Source organism: Myzus persicae, unplaced genomic scaffold, assembly GCF_001856785.1.
Source record: "Myzus persicae strain clone G006 unplaced genomic scaffold, MPER_G0061.0, whole genome shotgun sequence".
Classification (NCBI taxonomy): domain Eukaryota; kingdom Metazoa; phylum Arthropoda; class Insecta; order Hemiptera; family Aphididae; genus Myzus; species Myzus persicae.
Genome location: NW_019103539.1, coordinates 247,531 through 266,173, shown reverse-complemented (window position 1 = coordinate 266,173; position 18,643 = coordinate 247,531). Strand labels below are relative to the sequence as shown.

Genomic DNA, 18,643 nt, shown 5'->3' with positions numbered 1-18,643 from the left:
TATTTAAACTTAAATATGATGAAAATGTCAAGTATTGAACTATATTATATTCAAATATGATTTTTTGAACAACAAAAAAATAAGAAAATCGTTAAGTATATGAGAATTTATTAATTTAAGGGTTAATATCCATTGTCTAACTTCAAACGCGCGTAAAAAATGAATTTGACTAGCCAATAAACTTTTTTTTAGTTAAATGTAAGAAAGCTTAAGGTTGTATAAAATAAGTAATAATTAAAGTTGTATTAAATTTTCAAATCTTAGATATAAAAAAAAAATTATGAATTTCCAACTCAAAATAATTTGCAATTTTTCCTGATTTTTACGAATTTTGTTAAAATTCTTAATTCAATCACTCATAAAAAAATATTGAGGGCCTTTAAGTATACGCTCAACTTTTTTTTAATTTCCACTAACAAACTAACAACAAGTCAACAACTAACAAGAAACCTTGTATTTCCAAGTTTTTTTATCTACATTAATTCTAAAAAAACTAATAATAATCGAACATTTTATAAACAGCTCTACATGAGACAAAATATGATTTTTTCATAAAATATAATACAAGTTTCTATACTTGACATTTTCCTATACTATAGTTTAATAATGCCTGCCTAAGTATATAATATGTATAAAAAACCCAATATTGAATATTATGATCTTATCAATTATTGTATTATTTATTTATTTGCCACAACCACAGATATATACAACAATATGTCAATATCCATGACAGTACGACCACAACAATCTATGTCACAACGACATCGATTTGCGAGTTGCATGCATAGGTCAACGATACATGGTTACATGGTTCAATGGTCGCAACACTCGCAAGTTAACGATGCTCCAGAACATAAATTGTAAATAGCAGACGTCCAAGTTAAAAATATAATTATGATCTAAGTATCAGTGCTGCTGCATAGAACAATAGTATCAAATAATGTTATTATTCCTTATCACTATTCAGTAATCACCCACGTCTATTCAACGTCACAGTCATGAAGACTAGAGATATATCTCTATTTTCTTTACAGTCTTCATGGTCACATTAGTCATTATCACAATAATTTATTAACTATTATTTGGTGTTCGATACTTCGATAATCGAGAGTCGAGACTTGAGACTCGACTATACAGATACTGATTGCGGTAGTCGAGACACGACATGTCGAGTCGTTCTTCATGATTCATTAGGGTTGTTGCTTTCTAGCGTCCAGTTTTGATTCAGTGCTTTTTATATGGTTATAAATACATTTTATTATATTTATACTGTGCTGTGTAAACCGACAATAATTATTATTAGTTATTACTCCTAATATTCGTTTCTATGTTCATAGTTTATAGTTGCTTCATTAGTACTATTGTTCTGTACTTCTGTATGTAATTAAAGTTGCTTACCCACCTAAATTAAATATAATATCATCCTTAATCACTAGTCAGCAGACTTTCAACGTCATTCAGGTATCTGGTAAGTACTTACTTCATGCTTTTTAATATTTAAGCTTAATTTTAGGGATTAATCTACTATATTCCTTATTAACTCATGTTAAATGTTATACATTTATTTCTCCATAGTTGCAGTTATTAAAAATCTGATTTTTTGAATTTATATATATATATTTATGTATCTACTTAAGGGCCACAATTTAAAATTCTTGACCTACTCAAGGAGCTATCTTGGGAGATACAAATTTCAATTTTTCAACAAGAACTCCCTTTTTTACTGTAATTTATTAAACGGAAAATTATACTGAACATATTGATGTAGGTATCAAAAACAAAACCTGACTGCATAGTTTGATGAGTTATTTAACTTTGTGTTCTAAGGATAATAGCTTTGTGATAACGGGTTCTGAAGATATGAGGATTATAGTAATTTAAAAATGTTAGTGTTTAAATTAATCCATCAACATTCATAGTTCGTATACATGGTCCAAGTATCTACCTATTAACACTAATTTTTATCCTTAGTATTAACATTTTATTCATTCTAATGTCATATGTTTTAATTTTAAAGCAAGTTATAGGAATTTGAATAACCTAAATTGTTAATACATTTAAATCAAAATTTAAAAAAAAACACATGCAATTTACTTGATAATATTCTTACTTATGAGTTTGATAATAGGTTAATTCACTCTAATATTAAACAACAGAGTTAAATGGATTATTCAGAACGATATGCATGGTTTGTAAGACACATGCAGTTGTAATGTTCTCATAACTAAATTTGATTACAATTTTTATGGGGCGCTAACCGAAACCCGTTAACACCATGCCTATGTTACAAAGTATCTATAACAAAACAAAGAATTTTCTTACTTTATAACAACATCAGTTTAACCTAGTTATTACTTAGGTTATTGTGACCCTAGTTCAACTCAGGTGCGGATCCAGGATATTTATTAAGGGGTGGGGGGTAGAAGGTTGTTTATATTATGAACATGTAATTATAAAATATGATAGATTAATGTATTATGATAAATATTACTTTATATTGTAAATAAATAAACTTTTAACCAGCGATTAAAATAACAAGGTACATTGAAAAGAACACTTTTTATAGGAATACAAAGTACACACAAATAATATTATTATATTGCAACAAAAAACTAAAATCGTTGTTCTGTGTTTAATTATACTAATTTTGTTTAAATTTGAACTTGAAATTTCCATATTTTGACTGTACATTCTTTTAAATTTTTTGGTTGCAGTGTGCTGCTTATGAGAAACCTTGTGTTACATTTTCAATCCATAGCTATAAAAATTTAGTATTTTATACATTTTGAACTACAAAATGATTGGCATTTTTTAGTGATCCCAACATAAAATTCATAATATTTTTAAAATTGTTTTTTGGTAGAATTTGGGAGAGTCATCTCTAATACGGCGATCCCTCTAACCTTTGTATCCGCGCTTGGTTGAACTTAATTCAAGGCCACTGCTACAGTGCTACACGTTGTGTAAATATTCCATAAATTATAATACACATACCTTCTGTCTAATTAGTATACAAATAGACAATACACTTAAAAGAAAACTCAATGTTGTTGTACTTAAGAATATTTTTTGACTGTCTGAAAAATTAATTGAAAAAAGAAAAATGAAAGATAAATTGATAAATGCATATTTGTTATTTAGTTGATATTAATAAACATAATTGACCTAACCGAAAACAAAAATTAATAAATTGTTTAATATCTGAATCTAAACAAATCTAAAAACTAATAGTACAATGAGGAATAGATAGGACGTCAACTTCATTTTAGATTCTGAGCATAGAAAATTAATGCATTTTATTTACAATAATGTGGTTATTTTCTTTCTATGATTAACATTTGTGGTGGTAAAAATGCTTTGGTATCAGCATCTCTCCTAAAATAAAATTGAATCTAGTTGGTACTTTTGAGAGGTCAACATTGAAAATTCCTAGTAGCATTGCAAAAAAATAAAAAAGAGTTAAAAAAATGTAATTGTTACTCAAAATCAATTTAAAAAAAATTGATTTTATTTATTTGGTGCAGCTCTAAAACTATTAACTGTAAATACTTGAAATTTTCACAAATATTAATATCATTTTCCATATATTCACTATACTTCACTGTAAATAATTCACACTATTTAAAGCTATGAGGTTTTTTCAATATTTATCAATTATATTTTTCAATTTTATCAAATTTGATTATTTATACCAGAATGCTAGGATGACACGTCACCGTTCTCTGTTTTTTGTATGCAATAATTTATCATTGAACTCAAGTATAACACAACCATTACAATGGCATGTACAACAACTACCGTACATCTGAGTGCCAGAGTGATACCCATTTATGTACCATTTAGATGATTGAATTTTTAGAAGCAAGTTTTCAGAGCATTAATGTTATAGTAGCGTAGATAAAATCACCTCAGTTAAGTTCCATCATTATGATCATAGACTATAGAGTCTCATATGCATTTATTTTGTATATTGAGTGTTTTCAAAATACAAAATCTTTAAAAATTTATTTCAAATATATTTAATTGAAATACTGCCCGTCTCTGTGCGAGTGTGTGAGTACAACATCCTGATAAATTGAATAATGAACACATGGTTAAAAAAATCTTATATTCATTTTTTGTGTAATATAATTTTTGACAATAAATAAAATTATTTGTTGATTCTATCAATGTACCTAAGTAAATAATAGGTATGTATTTTATTTTTCAGAAGATAAGTAAAAATGTGGTTAAAAATAAAAGTACTTCTGTGGAAAAGCTTACAACTGCGAAAAAGACATTGGCTGAGTACTATAATTGAAATAATAGTACCATGTTTGTTATTTTTTTTCATCAATTATATAAAGTCACAATTTTCAAATGATAAAACATCTGAACCAACAATTATAAATCAAACTATACCAAGCCCTATTTCTGAAGAAATTTTATATTTAAATTTTATGAACCGTCATTCATCTGGACTTTTTATATATACTCCACACACCATTGAAACAGAACAAATTATGAACATTGTAAAAAAAAATTTGGACATTTCTCCTGATAATATTGAAACTGCTAGTAATGAAGATGAAATGATAAACAAATTTAAAATCAAATTCAATAGCAGTGAAGGTGGTGGTATTTATGGATTTGGAATTGTTTTCGAAGAAACTATAAAATCTCAAGTTTTAAAGTATAAGTTAAGAAGCACTAATGAATTATGGCTAACAGATCATTTGTTTCCACCTTATGAAATACCAGGACCTATGGACTACGGTGATGAATACCTAAATATGGGATTTTTAGCATTACAGTTAACCTTAGACAAAGCTTTTATTATGTTGAGTGCCAATAATAAAAGTAACCTTAATATAAATGATTATAATTTAGAAATTCAGTCGTATCCTTATGCAAATTACTTAAAGGATTCAACATTTCAACAATTATTTGATATATTCTTGCCGTTATTCACAGTTTTAAGTTTTTTGTTAATGTGTTCCAATACAATTAAGAGAGTTGTTGAAGAAAAAGATTCAGGCGTAAAAGAATTAATGAAAATTATGGGTCTTAAACCATGGATGATATGGACAGGATGGATATTACACAACGTTTTTGTATATGCCATATCAATCACAGTTATTACTTACATTACTTGTTTTGAAGTATATACTGGTCAAGCAAAGTTATTAAATTACACAAATCCATTACTTTTATGGATTTTTTTAATGATGTATATGATTGCCGGAGTATTTTTTTGTTTTGCAATTAGTAGTTTATTCAATCGACCATTAATTGCTTTAATTGTGGGTAGTAGTGTATGGTGTCTCACTTACACTTTACCCAAAAATTTTGTGAAACCTTCTACAAGCATTTTAGTTCAAACACTATTCACATTATTTCCAAATTTTGCAGTATCAAGAGCTTATATAGCTATATCGTCACTTGAAACTCAAGGAAAAGGTCTTCAATTCTCCACTCTATTTACTGCTGGAAAAGGGGGTAACAGTTTTTCTGTTGGTTTTATTTTTCTGATGTTTGTTGTTGATTGTTTCGTTTATGGATTTTTTGCTTGGTACATTGACTCAGTCATGCCAGGACAATTTGGTGTTGCAAAACCATTAAATTTCTTATGTAAATGGTCGAAGAATAAATCTGAAAATAATGATATGGTTCCCATCAGTAAAAGCAGTAGTAGGCTTTTTGAAAAACCTCCAAACAATTTTGAAGTTGGAATTAGTGTAAAAAATTTACATAAACGTTTTGGAAATTTCTATGCAGTTAATGGAGTAAATTTGGACCTATATAAAGGGCAAATAACTGCACTTTTAGGTCATAATGGTGCCGGAAAAACAACCACAATGTCAATTATAACAGGTAGTTTATATTTTATAAATATTAATAAAAATTATAATATATTGATTTAATTGTTTTATTATAGGGTTATTTTCTCCAACATATGGTACCATAAATGTTAATGGAAATAATTTGTTTAGTAACATTGACGATTTTAGACAAAATCTCGGTTTATGTCCTCAGCATAACTTACTTTTCTCTTATTTGACTACTCTGGATCATTTAATATTTTTTGGAATGGTATGTATTAAATGTTTACTATTTAATATTTTAAGGAAATTTTAATATTTTTATAATTTGATTTAGCTGAAAGGTTTGCCATTGAAAAATGCAAAATCTGAAGGTTTACATCTGCTTAAACTTTTAAATATATTGCAAAAAAAAGATGAACTAGTAAGCAATCTTTCTGGAGGGATGAAACGGAAGTTGTCACTTGCAATTGCGTTAGTTGGCAATCCTAAAGTAAGATTTTAATTTCAATAGTATTACTATGTTATATTTTAAATTTACAAGTAACTAAAAATAACATTTATTGTTTGTTTTTCAGATACTAATATTAGATGAACCAACTTCTGGAATGGATCCTGAATCCCGAAGAGAAATGTGGGATTTACTCTTGGTATGTATATATTTAATCAGCTTTTCATTTCAGCAATAAATGTTACTACCTACAAAACAATTAAATTATTTAAATATCACAATTTCAGAGTTTATTTTATGAGTAAATGTTACACACTTGTAACCAAAACTAAGGCATTACACATTTTTTTAAAGACTTTTAATGCTACCTTACCTATTTTGGTTCTTAAAAAATTAAATTAATAACTACTCTTGATTGAAAATTTTAAAACTTTGAATAACTTGAAGTTTTTTTAACATTTAATACAAAATTAAACTTAAATTAAAATAAATATATTTAATTTTCATATGGGTACTATTATTAAATAATAAAAAGAAATAAAAAAAGTTTGGATTTTACTGCAACTTATTTTTATATTCAAACCCATGTGTTATATCCTCTGATTGTATGTTTTTTGTTTCTAGTGTTATTGTTTGTATAATATTAAAAAAAAACAGTTCTGAATAATGTAAAAATAAATGTTGACAAATATTATTCTTTAAGATCATTTTAATTAATTTTTTTAATCATATTAAACATTTTAATTACTTTTATTTGTATTAGTCTTTTAGAGGAACAAGAACTATTTTGATAACAACACATTTTATGGAAGAAGCTGATGTCCTCGGTGACAGGATTGCTATCATGGACCATGGAAAAGTTAAATGTTATGGCTCTTCATTATTTTTAAAAAAAGCTTATGGTAGGAATAAAATTAACCAATTTAAGCATTACAATATAATCATATATTTCTTAAAAATTGACAGGAACTGGTTATAATTTGACTATTGTAAAAGAAGAATCATGTGATGAGTCTAAAATCATAAAAGCAATTAATGAACTTATACCAGGAGCAGAAGTTCAAAGCTCATTGACTGCCCAAGTTGTTATTAATTTACCAAATGAAAACACTGATCAATTTCCAGATGTATTTAGAATACTAGAACTTAATAGAGAAAAATTTTCTATAAAAGGAATGGGTATATCTTGTACAACAATGGAAGAAGTTTTTCTGAAGTAATCTTTTTTTTATAAGATAAATTGTACTTTTTACTTTTGTAAGGTTAATAAAATAATATTAATATTACCCTAGATTAAATTAACTACAGATTAACAATCCTAATATATTCAATTAGTTATAGATTTTGAATTTTATGATAGCTTTTCCACTGTATTATTGTTCCCTGGACATTCATCCTACATTATAACAGTTAACTTAATGTTAAGTGAATATTTAAATTATTTTATTTTCAGTTTATCATTTGGTATTTTGAGGGTTTAAGTCTATTTTTAATTTTCCAGAACATTGACGTTCAATATTACTATTTTCATTTTTATTACGGATTATATATACGTGTTTTTAATATTATTTAAACATAGAAATTAATTCCTTGTTTATTGATAATTTAAAGTTTAATAGTAGATGTAGGTCTAACTCAAAGATAAGGTCTCAACCAAATGTTTGACAGAGCTTAGATTTATTATAGAATTTCGAACTTTTGATTTAAGTTTTATTTGGTTTGGTTTTTTATAAACTAGGCTCGACCTAGTTTGATCGACCTTCAAACTCATCCAAATACCTAAGGTTAACTCAAATAAAATATATTTGGGATTTAGTTCGATAATGTAAATTTTTTTTCAAATAAATTAATAATAATAATAAAAAAAAAATACAATTCTTTGTGAAATGCCTGCTGTACAGTTAGTTATCTAAAAAATTAAAAAGTTTTAAGAGACACATTTAAAGAAGTATAATTAAATATAGTTTGTGACTAGAATAAGAATTAATTAAGAAATTATACTTTTTGACTTACTATTTAAAAAAAAATATATGTTTATTTATTTTAGAGCTGAAAAAAATATATCAGATGATGATGATGATGATGTATCATCTATAAACACACCAGTAGATTCTGGTAGTTATCAGTTGATTATAACCAAGGAAGTTGGTTTTAATGTTGACCAAGTGACCAATTTAATTCAACAATATGTGCCTGAATTTGTGTTGATGGCTGATATGGAAATTCAAATTATATTTAATCTACCAGCTAGAAAAAGAAATCAATTTGGTGCCCTATTTTCTGCCCTTGAATTTCAAAAACAAAATTTTCACTTGAAAAGTGTTAAAATAACTAATCCAACTACAGGGGACATATATCCAAAGTAATAATATTTTTATATATTTTATGACATAATACTGAATATTAATTTACATTCCTATGAAATATATAAACTTTAATGTAGGATAGACAATAAAAAGAACTCAACATTGAATAATGGTTTTTGTGACAGCAATAACCAACGGTGAGAAGTTCATACATGCTTGTAATTTCTTATACTGTCATCTGTCCTTAATTGCATTATTGTGTTCACTGACTGTTGGTTGTTCTTGTTCGTGAATCACGTGTAATTTAATATTTAATACATTAAACGGTTAAATTATGTTCAGAACATTTTAGCCATTTTTCACAATAGTTTTTGTTGAACTGTAATAAATTCAATCATTGTTATTGTAGATATCATTTACACATGTTAATAAATATTTCTGTACAAATATTGTAATTTTCAGTATTTATTGTAAATAATGTATATATATATATATATATGATTCGAGATTCTTAAAATTATTAAAAAAAGATGTCTAGTCTGAACATATAATTTTTTTAATTTTAGTTCAGTCACAGCTGGAGACGATGGAGATGAACAAAAACAACCATCTAATAATGAAGTCACACAAAGTAAATTTTTTATTTTTTATTTTTATGAAACTATAGCAAAATTAAACATATTGTTGGTGAGCAAATAACAGCTTATCCTAAATTACACCCTTTAAATTAAAAAAAAATAGTTAAATTTTGTACTCTACATTAATTATTTATTTATTTAACATGTTGACTGCTTACTGACGCCAATTAGCGTCATGAGTATCAATCAGCAACGTGTTTGACGCCAAATGGCGTCCACAATATATTAAAAGTAAATGGTTTATTACTCGTTAAGCATGGCTGAATGTGGTTTTTTATTATTTAGCGTGATTAAACACATGGTTTAAAATATGTATTCATACTCCGTTTAGATGTATGTACATATAGGATCAGTTCCTTTGTACGTAAAAATATGTACCTTAATGTACGCAGTGGGCGGGAAATGCAAAAATACATACGCAGTCAATGTGTAAATCAAATATTGTGATTTTGTATTTTCACTCAGTATGCTCGCCCCCATTTTAATCTTTATCAATGAATTTATTCAGACTCTGGTTTTTGGAATTTTTAACTGTACTCAAACACCATTTTTTGAAATTGTTAAGATTTTTTGTACTTCTTAAGGAGTGCTCCGTTGCTTTCCAAACTTCTATTTTTCAGATGAAAGCATCCCTTATTGTAAATTATTTAGTGGATACCTTTTTTTATTACATTTTTAAATCTGAAAGAGTAGTTTCTCAGTTTTAAAATGTTTATAATAAGAATAATTGTCCTTAAAAATGGTTTTCATATATTTCTTTAAGTAGTACAAAGATCTCAAGACTTTAAAAATATGGTCTTTAAACATATTTAAATATTCAAAAAATCAGATTTTGAATAGCTACATTCTTCAAGAAAAATGGACAAGCATGCTTGGCGAAACACTCTGTATGTATGATATTTGTATTGATAATTTTAGATAAAACATCTTGTCTACTATCTTAAAAAAGGATTGATTCATGGACCAATCCCTGTATGATATTTCCCCAAACAGAATATGTTGTAATTGGTTTTCCATTTTTATAGGGAACATATTATATAATTGTAGTAATTATATTGTTAAATGATCTAATTATTTAGTATTTTTGAAACATTTATAAAACAAACAATAACTAATAAATCAACTGCAAGAAATATATTTTTATACAAGAAACTTGTTAGTATTGTACTTTATAATGTAATTTTTAAAACACATTTCCTTTATGTACTAATAAGTCTTGATTTTATAACTCTTTATAATTTTTAAAGCTATAAGGTACTTAATGTTTGAAAAAATAATAAATTAAATACATAAATTGTAATTTATTTTAAATAATACAACTCTAAGGAGACAATCCCAAAAAAATGTACAAGAATTATAGTTACAAAACTGTAGTCTTATTTTAATTTTTAACTTTTATACTTGCATTCATATTTAATTTCTTTGAATTTATTAATTTGTCTGTTAAAAAACAAAAAAATTAAGTCTGAAAATGTACTCTCTTAATTTAATTAATTCAAATTGTATGAACATTATAAATAAAAATACAATTCTATATAGTACATTTTTAATATTTTATTATATTGTTATATTTTATCAGTTAAGTATTACTTAATACTAATCATTGACTATCATATATTTTTTTAGCATTGATGCCAAAGTATACAAGTGGAATATTTTTAATGAAAAATCAGTTTAAAGTATTATTGGAAAAAAAAGTCATTTATACATATAGAAGATGGCTTTTATCATTATTTTTTGTAAGTTATATTTTTGTTCTTTATGTTCCCTAAAAAAACTTAATTAGTATCAAAAATCATTGTTATTATTATTAGTGATGGTTTACATGAATACCCCAAAAAAATGAATAGATTTCTAAAGTAGCTTATAATTAATTATTGTGCATATAGCATATACCTAATATAAAAATTATTTATTAAAAAAGAAAAAAATTTTTGCAACTTTTAATGTTGAAAAGTTTGCCTATAACTGATTTAATAATTCATGAAGTTCAAATTCATTGTAATTCGGATATTTTCGATATATGCAATCATGCATTCGGATAAATATGAGTTACATGCTTCGACACATTGATGAGTTCTATATAGTACTCTAGTCTCTAACAGCTTTTGGAGCACATTTAATGTATGCACCGGACCTATTTTTATCAAGCTATGGAGTAAAGTCAATTGTTAAAATAATAACACACCATCATGCATTGGCCATTACTGCAACCACTGTGTTCTCATATCTCTTAAGGTAAACTTTTAACCTCCCAAAGTACCAACTAGATCCAATTTTCTAACTGAATCCACATTGAAGTTAAAGATTGAACATAATCTAGACAAAAAATATTAAATATTATTATACCAATATATTTATCGCTCCACTCAGAATCTAATATACATGATAAATTATTGTTTATGGTTAATATATACACACACAGTTAAAAATTATTATTTCATAATTGTACTTAATAAACACATAACAATTTCCATAAATATTCACTAAAGTTGTTTGGTGTTAAGGTAATAAGTACTTTAATATGCCAGGCTAATGAGGTGATACCTGATAACATACAAATAGCATTTAATTACCAATTGTATTCTCATTCTTTCCAGGGAATTGGACCAATTCTGTTGGGCTTGTTAGTTATGAAATCAACTAATTATTTAATCAATCAAACCGTGGTTTCTCAAGGATTAAATATATCACTTAGTACCTACGAAGATAGCAGTGTCTTTTACCGTGCTGGAGATAATTCTCCTGAAAATTTAGAACCGACATTTGTAGCTATTTCTAAGGCAAATAAAGCTACTGTTAACGAAACATCGCCAGAAAACAATATAATTGATGGTAAGATCTAAAAAGCTTTATTAGCGGATTTATTTCATTAGCAATTTTAACTCGTCAGTACATTATGTATACATATAAAATTAAAAAGTGTACAATTTAATTCAACTATATCATTATCACAATTTAAGTTGTATTCGAACCATGATCATTATTCTTTAAAACATTTTATAACATGTCAGTTCTCAATAACTTCTTCTATCATCATACTCTTATTTTTTCTTTTTAATGTTAAAGTCCTTAGTATAAAGTATATTGAAATTAGGAAACTTAAATATTATGAATTGGATGAGTCACATTTTAAATATATTTCAATGTAATATTATGCTGAATAAATCAATTGAATGTTATGCAGAAGAGTTATAGTACATTTTTAAAGTTATAAATACGTTTATTTTTTTTTTTTATTTACTGAATATATTATATACTAACAAATGTTATACCACGGCTCCAATAAATGCACCATTGATTTAAAATTATTGTTACTTAGAATCTAAAATATTTATAATACTCAAAAAATCTTGAAGACTACATATTTTAATCAACCAATTTGAAATAATCGTTCATAATTGTATTGTCAAATTAAAAATGTATTTATAATAAAATATTTGTTTTATAGATCTATTAAAAATGTGCAAAGATGATGTATTCAATTATAGAACAAATCTTATGATTGCTGGTGACTTTAACCGAACAAAATCAACTGTTATATACAATAATATAGCTATTCATACCCCTGGAATTGCAGTAAACATGTATTCCAATGCTCTACTACAAAAGTTGTCAGGAAATAATGAATCATACATTTCAACTGTTAATGAACCGATTCATATAGATAATATGGTAAGGTATTTATAGTAATTAAATATACGGTTGAGATACATTTTTTTTCTTTTTAGAATGTATGTGATGAAAGACTTGGGATGGCATTAGTATTTCTCTGGATCACTACTTTCACACCTGGATTACTGTATTTAATTGGATATTTTATAGCTTTACCATTAAATGAAAGAGTAAGTGGCATTAAGCACTTACAAATGATGACCAAACTTTCACCAATCATGTATTGGGTTACTTGTTTCATTTGGGACTATTTTTGTTATATAATTGTGGTTTTATTAACATTGGCCGGTATGTATTTCTTGGATAAAAACGACATATTTACTGGTTCAAATGAAGTTGGTAAGTTAATTTACTATAAAGTTTAAATTGAATGAATAATAGTTATATTAAATATGATTTTTGCAGGTGCTCTATTAACATTATTACTTATTTATGGATGGAGTGCAATACTCTATGCATATGTTTATAGCTATTTAAAAAATACCCTTGTCAGTTCCATGTTATTGTTTATTGCAGTTAATTTTATAATAGGTATTTTATATACATTTTTTTAAGTTGCAGTTATTATAATTTACATTATTGATAATGCTATGGTTAATTATTTTACAGGAATGTTTATAAATACTGGATTGTATATTTTAAAAGACTTAATTAGAGAGAATAATAAAACTAGTTCCTTTAACACGTTAAATATAATAAGGTTAATAGTTTTAATTGTTCCACATTTTTCATATTCATCATGTATATCAGGATTTCTACAAATAACATGGGAAAACAACATGTGCAAAGTATGTAAATCCCCTTTTATGGATGAAAAGTGTAAAGGTAAGTACTTATATATTTTTTTATTTTATGCCAACTGTCATTATTTTTAATCCTATACTTAAACATTTTAGATATGTATTCTACACGAAAAAGTTATTTTGTTTTCAAATCTGATAAAAATCCATATGGCATACTAGAAGAAACTTTATTTTTATTATTTAGTAGCATATTGTATACATCTATTATCTTATTATTTGATTATAAAATATTTCATCGGATATATCAGTTTGTTTTTAACAAAATCATTGGCACTGGTGTTAGCTATAAAGATATGAATGAAGATCCAGATGTTGGTGGTGAAAGAGACAAAGTTGATGCAGCTAAATCTCTTTCAAGTAATTAAAAATGTCTGTATACTAATTATTAGTATATTTAATTTAACCCCATGTTTATGTTTTTTAGATAATTCTTCATCACCATTATTGCTAGTTGATGACTTGGTTAAAAAGTTTAGTTTTAAATTCACTGGGGTCAGGGGTATAAGTTTTGCCGTTTCCCCGGGTGAATGTTTTGGCTTACTTGGTGTGAATGGAGCAGGGAAAACCACTACATTCCGAATTTTAACTGGTGATACATTTCCTTCAAAAGGTGACGCTTCTATTCTGACGGATAAGTTGTACAAGCTCAGCTCTAATATAAATCAGGTTAATAGAAAAATAGTAATAATTATTTTAGGATTTAAAAAATTTTATATGAATTAATTTATAATGCTGTGTAGTATGTTTCTTTGATTGGTTATTGTCCTCAATTTGACGCAATAAATGATCAACTCACTGGAAAAGAAACTTTAAGACTAATGGCAATTTTGAGAGGAATATCGCCAACCAACACTAAAAAACATGTTGATAAATGGATTAAACTTTTAGGTATGTAAAATGAGATGTGGAGGTTATCTATAATGTTTATTTATTAAAATTATGAGACTGTATTTGTATAATAATAGTCAATAGACTTATTGAATTTAATATCAATTATAAATATATCATTTTAAAATAGATAAAAAATTAAATGGTTAAAAATATTTTATGCTATAATTCAAGGCCGTAGCCAGAGGGGAGGGGTCCAACCCCCCCCCCACAAATTTTTTTTGGCCCGTATGAGTGAATACAGAGATATTGAAATTGACACTGAAGATGTTATCAGAAGATTTTCAAATACTTCAAAGAAAATTAAATTAGTATAGTAGTGTTGTAGTATATTATATATATTTAACTTGTTTACTAAATTATAATTAATGTAGAAATATAAGATAATGTGCGTAGTAACTTACCAACATTTAAAAAAAAAATGTCATGTTCTTTATTTAAATAATATTTTTATAATTTCATATTTGACTACACAATATAACATATTTATACTCTACCCCCCCCCCCCCCCCACAAAAAAAAAAATTCTGACTACGGCCTTGCTATAATTTGCCATTAAAAAGTATCCACACTGTAATTTTCATTAATTTCCATTTATTATAGTTTATTGATTTTACTAAATAATTTATTACTTTATTAGTTTTTTTTTATATATAATTCTGTCACTTTTAAGTGATTTGGTTTCAGGTACAAATGGATAATTAATTAGAAGTTCTGTACTTTTTTATGCGTTATTCTTGTTTTAACTTGATGTGTACGACATTAAATCTTTAGAAACAGTGTAACTTATATTTTATTATTTGTGCTAGTAAGCATTAAATATTAAAATAATATTAATATAAATCAACAATTTTTTCTAAAAGTTCCTACAAAATAATCATAAACTATTCATATTGAATACTTAAAAATGTGTATACTATGATTAATATGTTTTTGTCAGCATTTTCATTATTATTATCATTGTTATAGGTCTTGAAGAATATAAAGATCGAGTCTGCGGTAAATATAGTGGTGGTAATAAGAGAAAATTAAATACTGCAATGGCATTAATTGGAGATCCACCCGTTGTGTTTTTGGATGAACCCACTAGTGGAGTAGACCCTGTAGCAAGACGTAATTTATGGCAATTGTTAGCTGCTAGTCAAAGAGGTGGACAAGCCGTTGTACTTACATCACATAGGTAAAAACATTGTTTAATTTGTATATAATGTCTATATTGATTTATAATTATTTGATTTGCTTAAATACCCAGTATGGATGAATGCGAAGCACTTTGCAACCGTTTGACAATAATGGTGGACGGTGTAATGAAATGTATTGGTAATATACAATATTTGAAAAATCGTTATGGACAAGGGTTTACAATAATGGTAAAACTACGTTATATTGATTATTTCAATGTTACTGAACTAAAATCTGATATAGAACGTCAGTTTGCTCCAGACATTAATTTAAAAGACGAACATAAGGTAAGATTGAGCTATCACACTTTTTTTTAAATTAAAGTAACTACATTCTAGTCTATAAACTGTAGATTACAGTACCTTAGAGCAATGGTTTTCAAGTTGGTATGAGTGTGAGTTGTAATCAGTGTGAATGCGATTGTATATGGGTACTGGCCACTACTGGGCTATCTGGACATATCAATAGCACTGCCGAACAAAATCGAAAACCATGATTATTTGCTTAAAATACAATTCACTGGAATAACTCTCATGCCTTGCAGAATTGTTTGATTTCATTTAAATGATATATTTTTTTTACATTACAAAATGAGATGATTTTTCTACAGGTCTCATTTAACTTTGGTTCTTTATTTACGTTGTTTAAAACAACAATAATAAAATAAACAAAAACTTGTAAAAATTGGTTCTTTTTAAAATTTGTATTATATGGGTTGGAACAGCAGTCGCCAACCGGTGGTCCGCGAGAAAATTTAGGTGGTCCTCTGTAAAATAGGTAGAAATCAGCTAGAAATAAGTAAAGCTCTATGACTTGCAGTGATTACATTGGAGCAGAAAATTGCACGAAATTCTTCAACACAAACAGCAACAAATATCACAATAAAATTTAGTTAAAACTTGAATCTTTCATCATATTTAAAAATTAAACCTTTTTTATTATTTTACGTATGTTTTTTTAAAATATTAATTTGGTGTAAAATTTATTAGTATTGAAACGGTATTTAGGTATAAAGCTATTGTAAGCTATACATCGTCTGTAGAATTTAGAACATAGTTTTAGTGGTCTGCAAGGTCCAAAAGGTTGGCGACCACTGGGTTAGAAAATAGAAGTATAATTTTTCAAATCTAAGTCTCAGTTTTTCTTTCAAAAAAATAAAAATATTCAAATATAAAACAATCATTAAAAAAATACACTTAGCTTGTACTACCACCGTTGCTCTTTGCGTACAATCCTTGTAACTACGTTTCCGCCAGTTTCTCGGCGACGAGACTTCCCTTACCTGTACTTGTGGCAGTGTTATATAGTACACTTTATGTCACCTTAGAACATCTCGTTTCATAGGCCTGACTTATCCTAATATATATAAAATAATATTATATCGACGACTGTCTACGACATCTGTAAGGCAGTTTTGGAGCAAAAAAACAGGTCAGCTCCATAAACGCTAATAACATTATACACATAAATTCCGCAATTGGTGGTTTTCAATTTTTTAACTTTCATACTTTTTACCTAGATTAATAAGGTTTAAATTGTTTATTTATGAGAACTTGTGTTTTTTATTAATGTCCCTCATAATGTTCACACCACTAGCTTAAAAGTTTGGAATCTTAGTTCTAATTTATCGAGACTCCTTTCTAAACAGTATTGAAATGATTTAAACTTTATGTATTATTAATAAGGAAATTAATATAGATATACATTATAATCAAGTTTCTTTTGTATCTCATGTAATAAATTAAACCAAATTAATTTTTATAAAACTATTGATATTAAATTGTTATTTATCTTGCAGGGTTTATTGCATTATCACATTACTAATCCAAATATACCACTGTCTGAGATATTTGGTCAGATGAAAGTAATTAAGGAACATTATACTGCAATTGAAGACTACACTGTTAGTGATACAACACTTGAACAAGTCTTCATAGCATTTGCAAAAAAACAGGCAGTTTTAAATACAACAGCTTAAGGTTTTGTTTGAATTACTTTTGCATATTTTTACTTTTAAATTTACTTTGTGTTATTTTCTTCATTTTATTTATTAGTATTACAAACACAGTTCCTCAACTTACAAAATAAAACTGATTTAAAACTTGAATTTAAATCTTGAAATTGTTATTTTTAATATTGTTATTAAAGTATTTATACTAACTTATTAATACTTATTTATTGTACCCAAATTAATTGAACATTCTAAGAGGCTAGTGATAAAATATGTTTTATAATCCTATTAATAAATGTAAACATCGGTGATTCTAAATTTATTTTTCATTACCTACTAAAGTTTTTTATTTAAGCTTCGGCCTGATAACTTATACATTTATAGTATATTTTACTATTTACTATTGTTTCAAATTATATTTATAATAATCTTAAAAAATTATACCATAAAATATTATTAGAATTATGTTTATGCTTTGCACTTTCTTGTTACCAGATTCAATATGGTAGGTTAAATATTAAATTCAAGATTTCTAATTTTTTATTTTTGAGCATTAAAAATGTATGAACTCTGTATCCATCATGATAAAGTCAATTTAAATTGTTAATTGTCTATACTCTATACTTTAAATTCTGCACTACATGATATCCAAGCTTTTGTAAAAAACCTATATTAAATCTATGAATAAATATTTTTATAGATTCATGTTGTTTTTTTTTTAATCTATTTAAATTAATAAATAGGTATATTTGATTTATTTAAGACTGTCTCTCTATTAGTTTCTGCTTACTTGGTTAAATATTCAGTCATTGTTATTTTACTTAAAAATGAAAATATCTTCTATTATGAAAGCAAACCCCAATCAAAGTCCTAATCAATTAAATAACATGCATAAAGAAATAAGACCAAGACTTGTTTCAGCAAATAGAGTAAAAATGCTTCATT

General features: G+C 26.3%; 1 protein-coding gene across 1 annotated transcript; it reads left to right on the top strand.

The window, feature by feature from the left end:
- Positions 1-960: 960 nt before the first annotated feature.
- On the top strand, positions 961-18,403 carry LOC111034705 (ATP-binding cassette sub-family A member 3-like). The gene is made up of 21 exons (XM_022316039.1): positions 961-1,471; positions 4,214-5,856; positions 5,921-6,075; positions 6,142-6,297; positions 6,383-6,454; positions 7,019-7,157; positions 7,222-7,471; positions 8,303-8,617; positions 9,128-9,192; positions 10,826-10,938; positions 11,800-12,034; positions 12,651-12,874; positions 12,931-13,213; positions 13,280-13,405; positions 13,484-13,699; positions 13,771-14,034; positions 14,102-14,343; positions 14,418-14,565; positions 15,535-15,745; positions 15,818-16,034; positions 17,546-18,403. The coding sequence occupies exons 2-21, from the start codon at positions 4,227-4,229 to the stop codon at positions 17,723-17,725; spliced, it is 5,241 nt and encodes a 1,746-aa protein (XP_022171731.1). The 5' UTR covers positions 961-1,471; positions 4,214-4,226; the 3' UTR covers positions 17,726-18,403.
- Positions 18,404-18,643: the final 240 nt, after the last annotated feature.

Excerpts from the sequence above, each read along its gene's own strand:
- LOC111034705 (XM_022316039.1), top strand. The coding sequence starts at position 4,227 with ATGTGGTTAAAAATAAAAGTACTTCTGTGGAAAAGCTTACAACTGCGA. Across the intron at positions 14,344-14,417 it reads TCAGCTCTAATATAAATCAG|TATGTTTCTTTGATTGGTTA; the intron begins GTTAATAGAAAA and ends AATGCTGTGTAG. Across the intron at positions 16,035-17,545 it reads ATTTAAAAGACGAACATAAG|GGTTTATTGCATTATCACAT; the intron begins GTAAGATTGAGC and ends TTTATCTTGCAG.